Source organism: Nansenia antarctica (assembly GCF_963989245.1).
Source record: "Nansenia antarctica genome assembly, chromosome: 5".
NCBI classification, from domain to species: domain Eukaryota; kingdom Metazoa; phylum Chordata; class Actinopteri; order Argentiniformes; family Microstomatidae; genus Nansenia; species Nansenia antarctica.
Genome location: NC_137690.1, coordinates 35,434,561 through 35,452,101, shown reverse-complemented (window position 1 = coordinate 35,452,101; position 17,541 = coordinate 35,434,561). Strand labels below are relative to the sequence as shown.

At 45.6% G+C, this 17,541-nt stretch overlaps 1 protein-coding gene across 1 annotated transcript in view; it reads left to right on the top strand.

Moving 5' to 3' along the window:
• wdfy3 (WD repeat and FYVE domain containing 3) overlaps positions 1-17,541 on the top strand; it is a gene marked incomplete at both ends in the record, with an annotated part of 216,286 nt that overhangs the window by 175,583 nt on the left and 23,162 nt on the right. Inside the window, 11 exons of the mRNA XM_080531591.1 lie at positions 574-694; positions 1,808-1,893; positions 2,082-2,162; positions 2,283-2,337; positions 2,462-2,581; positions 3,168-3,285; positions 4,016-4,122; positions 5,998-6,151; positions 8,406-8,497; positions 9,113-9,325; positions 13,606-13,756. Coding sequence (XP_080387717.1) covers positions 574-694; positions 1,808-1,893; positions 2,082-2,162; positions 2,283-2,337; positions 2,462-2,581; positions 3,168-3,285; positions 4,016-4,122; positions 5,998-6,151; positions 8,406-8,497; positions 9,113-9,325; positions 13,606-13,756 — 1,298 coding nt within the window. The remainder of the gene's footprint in view (positions 1-573; positions 695-1,807; positions 1,894-2,081; positions 2,163-2,282; positions 2,338-2,461; positions 2,582-3,167; positions 3,286-4,015; positions 4,123-5,997; positions 6,152-8,405; positions 8,498-9,112; positions 9,326-13,605; positions 13,757-17,541) is intronic.

Below are 17,541 nucleotides of genomic sequence, written 5' to 3'. Positions count from 1 at the left end.
TCAAGTTAACAGTGAAAGAACTAGAAGCACTTTGTTCACATCCATTTTCCTCGCTTGTGTAGCCTCGACCACCGTTGCCTGTTGTAAACAAAGTAGTTACTGGTGCCAGGATATGACGTTGGAGGGAACAGCAAACAGCTGCAGTGCGCATGATCATAGAAATCTACGCGCATGATGACACATCAAAAATATACGGCGAATATACAGCGTTTTTAAAAAAATCTTCACTCTGGCCGGCGTTTTTAAACATCTTCGTTTTCAGGGGGAAAAAACTTGTTTGCATCTGGACGAACCGCCCAAAACGAATATAAAAATCCACGTTTATCAAAAAAACGTATAGGTGTGGACAGGGCCTAGATCAGATCAGATTCAACCTTTTGTCTTTGCACAGAGTACAACGAAATGTATTTTTTGCTCTAGTCAAGGTCAGCCATAGTCAGCCCCTGGAGCAATTAGGGGTTAAGTGCCTTGCTCAAGGGCACAACGGCAGTGGTAGGCACCTCAGATCTGATGCCAGCAACCCTTCAGTCACCAGCTCACATTCCCCCCCCCCCCCCCCCCCGTGTGTCCCAGCCTGCAGGAGACCATCATCCCCCGGGGGGCGCGGCAGGGCCAGAGCCAGCTGAAGAGGACCTGCAGCAGCTTCGCCTACGAGGACATCAAGGAGGTGCACAAGAGACGCTACCTGCTGCAGGTGAGATGCAGACGGAGAAGCCGCTGGTTTAACACCAGAACAGCCTCGCCCCCTCTTTACAATGCTAACCTGCTACTTACACCCACTAGTTGGCCGCTTGTAAATTAGCCTGCCTCCTACACAGAAAAACAGCAAAATAGCTTTATACTACCGTATTTTCCGGACTATAAGTCGCACTTTTTTTCATAGTTTGGCTGGTCCTGCAACTTATATATCAATATATAGAGAATTTCATACTGACTGACATGAACCAAGGAGTAAACATTACCGTCTACAGCCGACAGAGGGCGCTCTGGGCCGCTCTGGACTTGTGACAACTATATGCTGCTCCTATACCACTGAAGAAATGAAACATTAGCTTGTTGAAGCTAAGCAAACGGTAGCTTGGTGAACTTGCTTACTGGTAACTTGCTTGTTGGACTCGCTGGCTTGTTATGTTAATTTAGCCTATTCAGCTTCCCAGGTATGTTCTTTATGCTATTGTGTAGCTGAATAACTGTTAATGTGTTACGTTAACATACCTGATTTCTATTCAGCCTGTTGTTCTGTGTGCTATTGTGTAGTTGAATAAACTTGCCTTTCCAGATTAAATGTCTGTTCTTGGTCTTGGATTTTGTGAAATACATTTCTAAATAAATGCGACTTATAGTCCAGTGCGACTTATATATGTTTTTTCCCTCTTCATGGCGCATTTTTTGACTGATGCGACTTATACTCCGGAGCGACTTATAGTCCAGAAAATACGGTAGCTTATCCTGATTTAGAAAATGTAAGGATACTGGGTGGTAGAACGCACATATCTAGGAACATTCATGAAAGGAGGGTCCTGAAATTATTTTTATTTTTTTTACTCACAGGGGTCTGACCCTAACCCTCATGGCTGATTAAGTGTTAATAGTCCGTCAAAGCTGCCGCCGTGTCCTTGTCATGCCCACGCCGACACGACTTATTTGAAATGAGAACAGACGACAAATGATTTTGAAAGTCAGCATTTGCTATCAGTGAACTTTTGTTCATGCTTAATCTGTAGCGGATTTACGTCCCACACGAGTTAGCTAGATCACTGTCCAAGTCCTCTCTAGCTGTCATTTAAAGGTGTTTCTCTGTCCCCAGCCCATGGCAGTGGAGGTGTTCTCAGCTGACGGGAGAAACTACCTCTTGGCGTTCCAGAAAGGAGTCCGCAACAAAGTCTACCAGAGGTACGCGCCGTCGGTTTTGTCCTCCCCTTATTTGTGTCGTCCGTTCAAAAGAAATGCAAGGACATGGACGAACATGAACAGCTTCCAAACCGAGAGCCTCACATATACCACACCGCCCCTGTTCATAACGACAGTGAAGACACCTCTCAATTTGGCGTTGTGTCTCTCTTCATCTCTGTGTTCCCCAGGTTCTTAGCTGTGGTTCCCTCGCTGGCCGACAGCTCAGAGTCCGTCTCCGGCCAGCGGCCCAACACCAGCGTGGAACAGGGGTAGGTCCTCCTAAAATGGCTCCAAAAAAGAACAGGAATGGAATATTCCCAGAAATGCAGACCCGCCATTCCTCTGTCCTCTCTGTTCAACCTCTGTCATACTTCCCTGTCTTCAACCAGGTCTGGCCTTCTGAGCACTCTGGTGGGTGAGAAGTCTGTTACCCAGAGGTGGGAGGTGGGTACCATCTACACTCCAATGCTACAGCTATAACATATCTTCTCATGTTACCCTAGTTTTTAAATTTTCTGTCCGTAAGAACGTATCTCACCTCACTATTGTGTCCTCTCTTCCCTGCCAGCGAGGAGAGATCAGTAACTTCCAGTACCTGATGCATCTCAACACGCTGGCGGGGCGCTCCTACAACGACCTGATGCAGTACCCCGTCTTCCCCTGGATCCTGGCTGACTACGACTCAGAGGTGACCATCACAGGACATCCTCATCATGCAACATGTTTACTAGTGCAAGGGAAATCTATCAAGGAAAAAAATAACGCTGATAATCCTGCTCAATCCTGCTCAGTCTTGCTGCTTATACAATTTTTGTTAATAGTAATTAAATACATTATCTTAAAAAGAATAATAATTTGGACTGAAAGTCTTCAACCCAAAAATGATAAGAATGAAATGAAATGTGACACATTCTAATGCTTTGGTCCTCATGTCGGGATCCGATGTAATGATCAGACTTTTCGTTAAAACAAAATTGAATACATTTCCGCATTGTTGAAAATCAATGACACATCACTAGTCAACTAACACAGCTTGTTTTGTGAGCCTGCTAACAATGTAAAGTAGTGTTCTAGTTAACTAGGTAGCAATGGGGATTACCCACCCAATCCATTGCATTGCATGGCTTGATTAGCGAGTTTGTGTTGTGATTCTCAACAACGTTGCAACATAGTTCCGTATTTCAAATGAAAAGTCTGAAAATGTTGATTGGTTGTCGACATGCGGACCAAATGATCAGACTATGTCACAAATGGTGCCATGTTCTGGTCCACAGGAGCTGGACTTAAACAACCCCAAGGCGTTCCGTAACCTGGCCAAGCCCATGGGGGCTCAGACTGACAACCGGCTGACTCAGTACAAGAAGAGGTTCAAGGACTGGGAGGACCCCAGCGGTAAGGCCGTTAGAACACAGCCCTGCGGCCCTTTGCATAAAGATAGACCCAGTCTTCAGTCAGATCTCACTTTAAGTCAGTCTTGCTATAGACTCTAGAATGTTCCTGTTGCATAAAGCTCACCTATGAGTGACTAAAGTAAGACTGACTACTTAGATGTCATGCAATGCATTCTAGGTAAAAAAACAACAAAAAAAACATGGCGGCCGGAACAGCTACAACCTAGCGGCGGAAGATAATGAGAGATAATCTCACTTTCTAACTTTCTAACCTCAAAATAAGTCAGTCTTATTTTTTAGGCAACAGGCAGTCTTAATTAGACTGGTCTAACCTGAGAATATAAGACTAGTCTAAGGCTTAGACCAGCCTTAATCTATGTTTATGAGAATATAAGACTAGTCTAAGGCTTAGACCAGTCTTAATTTAAGTTTATGAGAATATAAGACTAGTCTAAGGCTTAGACCAGTCTTAATCTATGTTTATGAGAATATAAGCCTAGTCTAAGGCTTAGACCAGTCTTAATCTCTCTTTCTCTCTCTCTCTGTCTCTCTCTCTCTCTCTCTCTCTCTGTGTCTCTCTCTCTCTATATATATATATATGTCTCTGTCTCTCTCTGTCTCTCTCTCTCTCTCTCTATGTGTCTCTCTCTCTCTCTTTCTATGTGTCTCTCTCTCTCTCTCTCTATGTGTCTCTCTTTCTCTCTGTGTCTCTCTCTCTCTGTCTCTATTAGGTGAAACCCCAGCATATCACTACGGTACACACTACTCCTCAGCCATGATCGTGGCTTCCTACCTGGTCAGAATGGAGCCCTTCACACAGATCTTCCTCAGGTTACAGGTAAGAGGGTTAGGGTTAGACAGGTAAGAGGGTTAGGGTTAGACAGGTAAGAGGGTTAGGGTTAAACAGGTTAGAGGGTTAGGGTTAGAGAGGTAAGAGGGTTAGGGTGGTAGGTTAGACAGGTAAGAGGGTTAGGGTCAGACAGGTAAGAGGGTTAGACAGGTAAGAGGGTTAGAGTTAGACAGGTAAAAGGGCTAGGGTTGTAGGTTAGACAGGTAAGAGGGTTAGGGTTAGACAGGTAAGAGGGTTAGGGTTGTAGGTTAGACAGGTAAGAGGGTTAGACAGGTAAGAGGGTTAGGGTTAGACAGGTAAGAGGGTTAGGGTTGTAGGTTAGACAGGTAAGAGGGTTAGACAGGTAAGAGGGTTAGGGTTAGACAGGTAAGAGGGTTAGGGTTAGACAGGTAAGAGGGTTAGGGTTAGACAGGTAAGAGGGTTAGGGTTGTAGGTTAGACAGGTAAGAGGGTTAGGGTTAGACAGGTAAGAGGGTTAGACAGGTAAGAGGGTTAGGGTTAGACAGGTAAGAGGGTTAGGGTTGTAGGTTAGACAGGTAAGAGGGTTAGGGTTGTAGGTTAGACAGGTAAGAGGGTTAGACAGGTAAGAAAGTTAGGGTTAGACAGGTAAGATGGTTAGGGTTAGACAGGTAAGAGGGTTAGGGTTAGACAGGTAAGAGGGTTAGGGTTAGACAGGTAAGAGGGTTAGGGTTGTAGGTTAGACAGGTAAGAGGGTTAGACAGGTAAGAGGGTTAGGGTTAGACAGGTAAGAGGGTTAGGGTTAGACAGGTAAGAGGGTTAGACAGGTAAGAGGGTTAGGGTCAGACAGGTAAGAGGGTTAGGGTTGTAGGTTAGACAGGTAAGAGGGTTAGGGTTAGACAGGTAAGAGGGTTAGAGTTAGACAGGTAAGAGGGTTAGGGTTGTAGGTTAGACAGGTAAGAGGGTTAGAGTTAGACAGGTAAGAGGGTTAGAGTTAGACAGGTAAGAGGGTTAGGGTCAGACAAGTAAGAGGGTTAGGGTTGTAGGTTAGACATGTAAGAGGGTTAGGGTCAGACAGGTAAGAGGGTTAGGGTCAGACAGGTAAGAGGGTTAGGGTTAGACAGGTAAGAGGGTTAGGGTCAGACAGGTAAGAGGGTTAGACAGGTTAGAGGGTTGGGGTTGTAGGTTAGACAGGTAAGAGGGTTAGAGGGTTAGACAGGTAAGAGCATTAGGGTTGTAGGTTAGACAGGTTAGAGGGTTGGGGTCAGACAGGTAAGAGGGTTGGGGTCAGACAGGTAAGAGGGTTAGGGTCAGACAGGTAAGAGGGTTAGGGTCAGACAGGTAAGAGGGTTAGGGTCAGACAGGTAAGAGGGTTAGGGTCAGACAGGTAAGAGGGTTAGGGTTAGAATACGCTGCAGCATGTTGTTTTTATTGCACCTTGTCTTTTACAATGTTTTTGAGGAACATGTGGTTATTCTACCAGTAAACAGTCTAGAATGAATTGCACAACATGCAAACGCTACTTGCATTTTTCATAACTATCGGATTATGTCTCATCACATCTTCTAAAAATATAAGAAATATGATATATATTATATTGATTTGTTCATACAAATGATAGCCCTGTTTCTGCACCTAAAGGCTGCCCTAGGTTCATAGTATTTCCTAACCCTTACTACATATTTTCCTTTCTGTCAGTCTGCTTTCTCTCTCCCATTAAAGCTGAAATCCCCTCTAAACATATACACAAATAATATTACAATAAAATGAAGTGGATAGTCTGTACTACCTCATGTTACCTGTTTCACATCAACTCAAAGTAAACAGCCAACATAAGACAAGCCGTGTGTGTGTGTGTGTGTGTGTGTGTGTGTGTGTGTGTGTGTGTGTGTGTGTCCGTCCTCAGGGGGGTCACTTTGACCTGGCAGACAGGATGTTCCACAGCGTGCGTGAGGCCTGGCTCTCCGCCTCCAAACACAACATGGCCGACGTGAAGGAGTTGATCCCAGAGTTCTTCTACCTGCCTGAGTTCATGCTGAACTCCAACAACTTTGACCTCGGTCAGCACAGCACCAGACTTAACATCACTATTTATTCTTTATTAACACTAGAACAGCCGTGCCTTTTTTACCTACTAAAAGAGCCGCCTCGGGGGTAAATTCACAATGCTCAAGCTGCTATTTACACACAATAATAATAATAATAATAATAACTTTGATTTCTATAGCGCCTTTCAAAAACCCAAGGACGCTTACAACCACTTGTTGGCCGCTTGTAAATTAGCCTGCCTCCTACACAGAAAAACTGCAAAATAGCTTCATACTAGCTTATCCTGATGTGACTTTGAAAATGTAAGAATACTGGGTGGTTGAACGCACATATCTAGGAAAAGTCATGAAAGGAGGGTCCTGAAATTTGATCGAGTGCGAAGATATAAACATTTGTTTTACTCATAGGGGTCAAATGACTGATTAAGTGTTATTGTATGTTCTGTCTGTTCAGTTTGTTTGTAATGTTCATGAACTTGGAATAGATACAGTCTATAGATGTACTGGATAGCTTATACTTCCAACAATCATTTTGAATGATCAGATAAACAAGCTCAATGCTTACATTTGCAATGCAAAGTACATACGATCACTTAAAGGTCCACCTTCAAGCTTTCGGAATACTTCCAAATGGTTGTCATGACGATGTTTAATCAGTAGAGATCAGGGAATGAGATCCCTGGAAAGAGACATGTCTGTACTGTGCTGCTTAAAAGGTGTCCTACCAGACACTTACATATAAACATGTTGTTACCAGGGGTAACCATGGGAACATGTTCTTACCAGGGGTAACCATGGGAACATGTTGTTACCCGGGGTGCTCCATATAAACATGTTGTTACCAGGGGTGTTCCCTATAAACATGTTGTTACCAGGGGTAACCATGGGAACATGTTGTTACCAGGGGTGTTCCATATAAACATGTTGTTGCCAGGGGTAACCATATAAACATGTTGTTACCAGGGGTGTTCCATATAAACATGTTACCAGGGGTAACCATATAAACATATTGTTACCAGGGGTGTTCCATATAAACATGTTGTTACCAGGGGTAACCATATAAACATGTTGTTACCAGGGGTAACCATGGGAACATGTTGTTACCAGGGGTAACCATGGGAGTGGAGTTACCCATGTTTGCCAGAGGTGGCAGGTTTCTACCATCTTACTCCTTTAATTGACACTAGTTCCTAGTATTCCTATGACATGTAATGGTGCTTCTCCACTACCGTCCCGTACCAGAACGCGTGTGCCCGCTTTGTTTTGCTTTCTCCACTGCCAACTGGGCCGTACCGGGCCGTAGTACCCATACTGATGTTAGCTTCCCTTCCGGAGAGAAAGGTACTATCCGTGCTACGATGTGACACTGCAGACCGCTGATTGGTTTGATTGATAAGTGACGCGTCATACAGCTGTTGTTTACAATGGTCCAAGAGCCTGGAGACCGAAAGCAATAAACATAGTTTTAGTGAGCATTTTCAAGGTCACATTCACCAATGTCACAGCTAGGGCCGTAGTCAGTGAACACATCTTTGGCCAAACAACGATGTAACAGTTGTGTATTATTTTTGTTCCATATGAATGGGTGCAAAAACGGATCCACCGCTAAATGAATAAACTTACTTGCCTGGAGGTAGCAAGAAGACTTGCTCCTAAATCCGACTGCGACTCTAAGGGTGTGTTCTCACTAGAACATTTGCTTCACTTGGAATCAGAGTTTAGGATAAAATTTGCTTTGCTCTGTGTCGTTTGGAGCTGTTCGCATTCGAAGTCACTCCCGGAGCAAACAACCGAGCATGCTCCACTTGAAAAGGGTGGTTTCGCTCTGGTTAGAAACGACGCATCCATCACTTTGCTTCGCTTCGCTTTTGGTGAGAACGGACGATAAGAGCCGGACGAATGGGCAATTTTCTTTTTTTCTATTGAAGGAACATTTTCAGACATCAACCTGCGGGACGAATGGGCAATTTTCTTTTTTTCTGACCAATCAACTACCACGTCTGTTGCTTCGATTGCGTATGTTACTTTGTTTACTTGAAGGGCTGTGAGAACGCAAATCAGAGAAATCATTTATGCAACAATGTTGTAAACTCATCCACTTGCTCCGGGTCATGATTCAGACTTTCATGACCTAAATCCTAGTGGTCTAGTATCAAATGAACTTCCATATTTGATACTAGACTACTAGCTGTCTGTTACATTATCATACGAAGCTTCGGAGAGGAAACGTGTTCCTTATTGTTTCCTTGACCTTCCACCCTGACAGGTGCCAAGCAGAACGGCACCAGGCTGGGAGACGTCCTGCTGCCCCCGTGGGCCAAGGGGGACCCCCGAGAGTTCATCAGAGTCCACCGCCAGGTGGGGAATACTGCATGTTGTTGTGTTACTGTAACCCCAGCCTGGGTGTTTATCTCCATAGACTACATGTCTTAATTCACCAGGTTGATGATGTCTGAAAATGTTCCTTCAATTTAACGGACACTTTGATCCCCAACTCTGTTCTGCATCCTCAACCTCTCCACCCTCCTCCTCCTCCCCCTCCTCCTCACCCACCCTCCTCCTCCTCCTCCTCCTCCTCCCCACCCTCCTCCTCCTCCTCCTCCCCACCCTCCTCCTCCTCCTCCCCCTCCTCCTCCTCCTTCTCCCCCTCCTCCTCCTCCTTCTCCCCCTCCTCCTCCTCCTTCTCGCCCTCCTCCTCCTCCTCCTCCCCCTCCTCCTCACCCACCCTCCTCCTCCTCCTCCCCCTCCTCCTCACCCACACACCTCCTCCTCCTCACCCTCCTCCTCACCCTCCTCCTCAACCTCCTCCTCCCCCTCCTCCTCCTCACCCTCCTCCTCCTCCTCCTCTCCACCCTACTCCTCACCCACCATCCTCCTCCTCACCCTCCTCCTCCTCCCCCCCTCCTCCTCCCCACCCTCCTCCTCCTCCTTCTCCCCCCGCTCCTCCTCCCCCTCCTCCTCCTCCCCCCCCAGGCACTGGAGTGTGACTACGTCAGTGCTCACCTGCATGAGTGGATCGACCTGATCTTTGGTTTCAAGCAGCAAGGCCCTCCTGCGGTGGAGGCGGTCAACGTGTTCCACCACCTCTTCTACGAGGGCCAGGTTGACATCTACAACATCAACGACCCCCTCAAAGAGACCGCCACCATCGGCTTCATCAACAACTTCGGACAGATCCCCAAACAGGTATGAGACAGATCAGACCCCCAAACAGATACTGAGACAGATCTGACCCCCAAACAGGTACTGAGACAGATCTGATCCCCAAACAGGTACTGAGACAGATCTGACCCCCAAACAGGTACTGAGACAAATCTGATCCCCAAACAGCTACTGTTGACAGATCAGATCCCCAAACAGCTACTGTTGACAGATCAGATCCCCAAACAGCTACTGTTGACAGATCAGATCCCCAAACAGCTACTGTTGACAGATCTGATCCCCAAACAGGTACTGAGACAGATCTGATCCCCAAACAGCTATTGAGACATCCACATGTCAGAAATGCCAGTGCTGCCAAAGGCCTTCATATGAACACGGTTCTAATAGGCTTCACTATGAAATGACAGATGCAATTTTCCCAGATTAATCATCAATGTTTTTTTTGTTTTATTAATAAATATATTTCCTTTTGCTTTGATAACCGCGAAACATTATAGTACAGCGGCTTAGCTCTCATATTATGAGGAATTGTGCACTTTTTGAAGAAAGCATGACATTTCTACCATAGTTAGTACATACCATACGGTTTATTTTCAGATGTGGAGGGAAGTCAGATTTTACCCCAGAGGCCCGGGAGAGGTCAAATTCAAGATGGCCGCCAGGCCACTGTGTCTAATGTTCAAACACGCTTAATTTTAGAACCAAACAGTAGAAAAACACTTTAGGTGTCCTTTCCAACTAAGTTAGGGATGCCCATTCATTTGGTGATACTTTTGAGATCGCCAGAATTCAAGAAAATGCATTTAGGTCAAGGTCTATGTAAAAAATTTACCTCAGAAAATTTCTTTTTATTTATGAACTCTGTATTTATGAGGAAAAAAAAACGTTTTTATTGCCCTGCATTATTCAGTTATTAGTTATTATTTACTGGGTGGTTATTTTATTTTATTTATTCCTGCTAAGCACAGAGTTATCAGCAGATGGCCCTCTAGGGCACCAGTAGCTACGGTTACCAGTAGTAACGCCAACACTCCGTGATAGTGCAGTATGCACGAGACAGAGAGCACTTCTGATGAAATATCAACAGGTAAAGATAACAAGACTTACTATGAACAGACAATATTAGTACACTTGAGTAAAGCCTTAGTTCCTAACTGTAACATGCAAAGACATTGAATTTGATTATAGCCGGGAATGAGGATCACTAAAGAGTTTGAGGAACAGGCAATAAAGCAACAGCATGGAGTTAGTGACACTGGACACAATCACCATGACCAACACCCTGGTGTGCAAGCAGCATTCCTGAAGGAGGTTAAGGCACTTGTGACAGTGCTGGAAGAGATGGGGAATCATTTTCTAGAACACAGCCAAGACCTACTAGTCATTGACACAAGGGACATCATGGACACCCAAGTGGCTGAAACTGTGAGAAGGATCGAGACCCTTGGTGAGGAGCAGTACAGCAAGTTTGTGACAGAAAGGCTAGAACAGTGTACAACACCTGTCACGCAGACACTTCGAAAGAACAAGTTCCCACTGTTCAGTAGGCCACCTGTCAAAATAAAGTCAAAAGACAAGACACACCTTGCAGCACTGAAGAGTGACTGTGGTCTCTTTTCAAGGCTGTACATCTCCTGTCAAACACGAGATGGAGACATAAAAAAAATATTCTCCCATGAAAACCAGGCAGCCCCACCAGCTCTGTCAACTGGAGGAAAACTTCGGATTGGGGTTAAAGCAGATCTACTTCGCTGCCTGGAGTCAGATCTGCTCGAAAACAAGAGTGTGCCTGTAGCTGATGCAGTAATTCTTGATGGTGCAGCGGTGGTTCAAATGCTAAATCCTAGCACATCAAGAACATTTGAAGAGTATGGAGAAACAGTGTTTGCACCATACATCTCTGCTCAACATCAGAAAAGCACCCGCGTTGACCTTGTCTGGGATGTATATCTACCTGCCAGCCTGAAAGCCTCAACCAGACAGAAGAGGGGAAAGGGCACCAGGAAAAGGGTGGCTCCTCCTACTGTGATGCCTAAGAACTGGAAGGACTTCCTTCGATGCGATGAGAACAAAACGGAGTTGTTTTCTTTCCTGTCACACAAAGCTGTTCATCTACCTCTACCACAGGGCAAGGAACTGTATGCAACAGTTGGAACTGGAGTCCTCTGCTCTCCCGCTGAGTTATGCTTGGCCTGCCTTGTCCCATGTTCACAAGAGGAGGCAGACACTCGTCTACTTCTGCATGTGGCAGATGCTGTGCAGAAGGGGTGTAAGAAGGTGACCATACGTACCGTTGATACCGATGTGGTGGTACTGGCTGTGGCTTCATTTAGCAAAATAGCTCCTGATGAGCTGTGGGTTGCCTTTGGTGTCGGGTCAAGCTTTAGGTACATAGCTGTTCACCAAATGGTTGCCACAATGAGTCCCATACAGTGCCAGACTCTCCCAGTCTTTCATGCTTTCACTGGGTGTGACACTGTCTCTACATTCGCTGGCCGAGGAAAGAAGACTGCCTGGGAGACTTGGAAGTCTTTCCCAGAGGTCAATGATGCTTTCAATGAACTCCTGTGCATGCCAGGTGAGGTCAGTGAAGAGTCAAAATTACTGCTAGAAAGATTTGTGGTGCTAATGTATGACCGAACCAGTGAGAGCACGGAGGTGAATGATGCTAGGAAACAGCTCTTCACACAGAAGTCCAGAACTTTAGAAAACATTCCTCCAACCCAGGCAGCCCTCAAAGAGCACATCAAGCGCACTTGCTACCAGGCCAACTGTTGGAACCAGGCACTGGTCCTGGATCCAAAGATGCCCGAGCCATCTGACTGGGGCTGGACAAAGGAAAAAACTGGTTGGCAGCCACTCTGGACCACTCTCCCTGAAGCCTCAAAATCGTGTCATGAGTTGATCCGCTGTCGTTGTGAGAAAGGGTTTACTGGACGGTGCAAGTGTGCCAAAGCTGCACTTAAGTGCACTGATCTGTGCTTTTGTTCTGGAGATTGTTAGATTTTGATAGTTGTTAGTTGATAGTTCTTACAATTTGCCCTGCTCCACCTTGCCCCGCTCTGTGACTCCGCCCTGCTTCCTTGCTGGGACACTTGCCCCTGTCTCCTCCCATGACAACATACTGTGAACCTAGCCCTTGTCTCCATCATTATAGACTCTTTTCCCTGTCACTCTTCCGAGACTTTGCCACTCCCTTGCCCCACCCCCCAGGACCGCCTCACACCTTGTCACTGCCTCCATGAACTGTGTCTCAACTTGTTACCGTCCACATGAACTCTGCCCTCCACATCATCACCCCTGCCACCACCTCCACCTCAGAGACTTTGTGGTCTGTGTTCTAGTTCTGTTCTGGTCTTGTGTTGTGTTGGTCTTGTGGTTTGCTATGGTTAATGTCTTGTGTGGTGTCTCTTCTCTTGTCCCTCCTGTCTTCTGGTCTCCCAGTTCCCGTGTCAGTCACTTTCCTGTGTTTCTTAGGCTCCCCCTGTTGGCAGCTCTGTGTATTGTTCTGTTCGTGTCCTATGATTACAGTATGTGTAATTGTCTCCACTTGTGTTTGGTCTTGTCCTTCACCTGCCTCATGTCTGCTTGAATGTTTGCTCCCCGTATATCCCCTCATGTCTTCCCTTGTCTTTCGTCGGTTTGTCATTAGTTTGTTAGTTGTGTGTACCTTGAGTTCCGTACAATTTTGTTTTTGAAATAAACCACCTTTTTGCATCCTTCGCCTGCCTAAGTCTGGATAGTGTGTACTACTTTTCTACACTAACCATAACAATAGTATCAAAATAGAAGCAAAGTTTCATGTAATCACGTAATTTCAATGTAATTTGACCTTGACCTTGACCTAAATGCATTTTCTTGAATTCTGGCGATCTCAAAAGTATCACCAAATGAATAGGCATCCCTAACTTAGTTGGAAAGGACACCTAAAGTGTTTTTCTACTCTGTTTGGTTCTAAAATTAAGCGTGTTTGAACATTAGACACAGTGGCCTGGCGGCCATCTTGAATTTGACCTCTCCCGGGCCTCTGGGGTCAAATCAGACTTCCCTCCACATCTGAAAATAAACCTTATGGTATGTACTAACTATGGTAGAAATGTCATGCTTTCTTCAAAAAGTGCACAATTATTGTGCTAAGCCGCTGTACTATTAGGGATTCTTGCCTCTTACGCCTCTTATTATACATTTCATTGTATCATGTGGTCATATTTATGATTACATCCATAAACATAACGTGTGTGTTTGCGTGTTTGTGTGTACGTGTGTGTCGCGTGTGTCACGTGTGTGTGTGTGTGTGTTTCCAGCTGTTTAAGAAGCCTCACCCTCCCAAGCGCGTGCGCAGCAGGTCTAACGGAGGAGAGCTCCCCGGCCTGCCCGCCTCTCTCAGCTCCTCAGTCGACAAGATCTTCTTCCATCACCTGGACAACCTGCGGCCCTCCCTCAACCCTGTCAAAGGTAGGTCACCTGACCCCCTGCGGCCCTCCCTCAACCCTGTCAAAGGTAGGTCACCTGACCCCCTGCGGCCCTCCCTCAACTCTGTCAAAGGTAGGTCACCTGACCCCCTGTGGCCCTCCCTCAGCCCTGTCAAAGGTAGGTCACCTGACCCCCTGCGGCCCTCCCTCAGCCCTGTCAAAGGTAGGTCACCTGACCCCCTGCGGCCCTCCCTCAACCCTGTCAAAGGTAGGTCACCTGACCCCCTGCGGCCCTCCCTCAGCCCTGTCAAAGGTATGGGGCGTATCTTTTTTCTACTCAAATACATTCACATTTTTATTGTGCATTTATGGACATTTTCAGACAGGCTGCCCAAAGATTCTCTATGCAGGAAAAACCCTGATATCTGTCTGCCTGCCTGTCTGCCTGCCTGCCTGCCTGCCTGCCTGTCTGCCTGTCTGTCTGTCTGTCTGCCTGCCTGCCTGCCTGTCTGCCTGCCTGTCTGCCTGGCTGCCTGCCTTCCTGTCTGCCTGCCTGTCTGTCTCTCTGTCTGTCTGCCTGTGTGTGTGTCTGCCTGTGTGTGTGTCTGTCTGCCTGCCTGCCTGTGTGTCTGTGTGTCTGTCTGTCGGTCTGTCTGTCTGTCTGCCTGCCTGCCTGTGTCTGCTTGTGTACAGTGCCTTCGGAAAGTATTCAGACCCCTTCACCTTTTCCGCATTTTGTTGTGTTATAGACTCCATTTAAAATGGATTCAATTAAAAAATAATTTGCCATCAATCCCCCAGAATGACAAAGTCAATGTGTTCACATTCAGAGCAGAGCTACTTCATGTCCATAAGTATCTGCCTCCAGCTGTGTGTGTGTTGACTCTGCCTGCCTGCCGCCAGGTGTGTGTGTGTGTGTGTGTGTGTGTGTGTTGACTAGGGATGCACAATATTATTGGCGCCGATATTTATCGGCCCGATATTGGGAAGTTAATGTTATTAAATATTTATCGGTTTTATTACATTTTAGCCGATAATATGAAGCCGGAAATATTTCCGGTTCCGGTTATCGCGCTCATGATGCTGCGGCTGCGTACAGCCACGCAGTGTAGAGACGAGAGCGAAACATGGCTTCCCCGGTGTGGACATTTTTCAGAGTTTCTGAGGCAGATAGTGCGTTTGCAATTTGCAATACATGTTCGGCAAAAGTTCGATGAACTACCGTAATAAGCCTAAGAAAGTTCAACTGTTCAAAAAGTGCAACTTCTCTGCTTTCAGAAACTGTTTGAATTTTTTAGATTGGGCATATAGTTCATGAATTACGATAGTTTGAAGGAACGCTGTAAAATCCTGTCAGCGCCGACAGCTCCGGTTTCGGAGCAAGACGCGAATCTATCGGCATTAGTCAAATACATGCTCACATCCAGTCATCTGCTCACTGCTCTCCATCAAAAATGGCACATCCATCAATAATATTACATAATAACAACTGCTCTGATTATATTGCTTAGATTGTTTAATACATCAACGGGGGGAAAAGCGAGATGAACTCGCGAGTATCATGCTTCCTCCATTGAACGGAAAGTCCTATCTATTCCATTCAAAGTGTTTTAGCCTTCCCCCTTTCCACTGGTAATAAGGAATTGGCAAGAATAGATCGATATAAATAGATCAACATAATGCAGCACTATCATGCACAGATCAGCCTTAAAACATGTAACGTTAGATATACTGTATAACGGAGCGATGTATTTCTACGGAAAGGCTGACTGACGCGGGGCTCATACAATCTCCGCGTTTGGTATAGATACGAGTGCTGGTAGTCAAATATATTTATTTATATATACAGCATGGATGTTACGTGCCTGTTACCTGCCGCTTTCAGTTCTAGTAGTTTAGATCTCGCAACCAGGGAAACGCCGACATGTGTTAAAGGGAGCAAGACGCGAATCTACCGGCATTTGACTCATGAGTGAACGGCGAAAATGGCTGGACGGCACAGCTTGGGATTCCATTGAAGTTACAGTTAAGATTTCAACATTTGAAGAGTCAGAAGTGTTCTCTTGTTGTGTTAACAATAGTGATGTAAGTTAGATTTGGTGAGATCACTATGGACTATTAAATCATCAATCTTTGCTCACTAGCCTTTCTTACCTTCAGGTGTGCATGGTTATCAACAGGTTACAGGTTATCAACTGTGAAATTATATCTGTTCTCATATGTGACAGGGCTTGGTTAAAAGGTCCGCAACTAGGGCAAAATCATTTTTCTGTTTTTTCCAGATTATGAAAGGGTAGATTGTAAGCTTTAAAATTATGTGTCATACATTGAAATCTGAAACAAGTTGAAGAAGTCATGGATATTTGAATGTTGATACCCCCTGAACCACCGTACTGAGATATCTAGCCTCAAAGTCTTCAGAGACATTACCTTTTCACAGAGGTAATGGGTGGGAACAATAGCTGGTTAATTCCACCCTAATCACTCCCTCAAGACAACCACACCCTCAAGACAACCACTTCCCCATTACACTTCCTGTCATTACCTACCTGTCATCTGTCAGTGGGGTTGTCAGCTAACCAAAATTGCAGGGCTGACACATTTAAATAGCTAAATAATAATAATAATAATAATAATAATAATAATAATAATTCAAGATTCATGATTTTTTATTGCCATGTGTGCCAAAAGTTTATTACATCCCATTACAAGTACAAGAGAGTAAAATTCATGGCAATGGAAAACATTTGGCAAGATACAATTGAGCAATACAATAATGGTAAAAAATTATAATGTTGTCCGTGTGCACATGCATTTATCATTATAGTCCATAAAGCATCTAGTGGGACTTCGGCGTAGTTCCTTCCCATCCCATCTGGGCATCAAAGCTGTAATAAAAAAAGAAGACAGTACATTTAAAATGATTGCCCACTGTTACCAACACCACTTTTACGAAATAGCCTACTACTATCTTCATAAAATAGAATTGCTTATACAATGACAAATACCTGAAGTGCTGGTGACTCTCATCAAGGTGTCATCTCTCAGAACCTCTCACCTTGTCATTCTGTAACACAAAGTTCAGGTCAGAGGTGTGGACACACTGCTAGTGTAGGTTTTCCATAGACTCAGTGTACTGTAAGGAGTAGGCTAGTGAAATAATTTAAATTCACAGTATTATTCTACAGCTGTGTACATACATCTACTGATGCCTCTGGACACATCTTCAGTGATGTTCCTGGAATCATCGGGCGTTTCGGGTCTTTCAACATCATACACTCTCCTCCAGGTGACCCAGCCGGGGCTGATCAGACCCCAGCTTGTGTCCAGATGGCTAACTAGCTACCATGACTCCATGGCTCTCCTCTTTTGAGCCACAGCCATCTAGAGGCTCTCTCTGCCGCATTGGTGGTACTGCGGATGGCTCTCCTCTTTCTCTCTCCATCGATGCCCAAACTGCTGAAGGCTCTGGCCAAGGAACGGGCTGCAAATCCTCTGCAACCAACCTCTACTGGGAAACACCTCGCTCTCCACCCAGCCTGCTGGCAGTCACTGACCAGTCCCGCGTACTTGGAGAGCTTCCTCTCAAAGGCTTCTTCCAAGCGGTCTTCCCACGGGACTGTCAGTTCCAGCAGCACTGCTTGCCTGGTGGACTCAGAAAAGAGAACAATGTCTGGTCGCAGGGTGGTGACTGCAATGTGGCTGGGGAACTTCAGCTGATGTTCAAGGTCAACCAACAGCTGCCAGTCTCTTGCAGAGGTCAAGATGCCTGCAGATGTTTTCCTGGCAGGGGTTGGTTGCTCCCCAGCTCTGACAAAGGCGATGGTT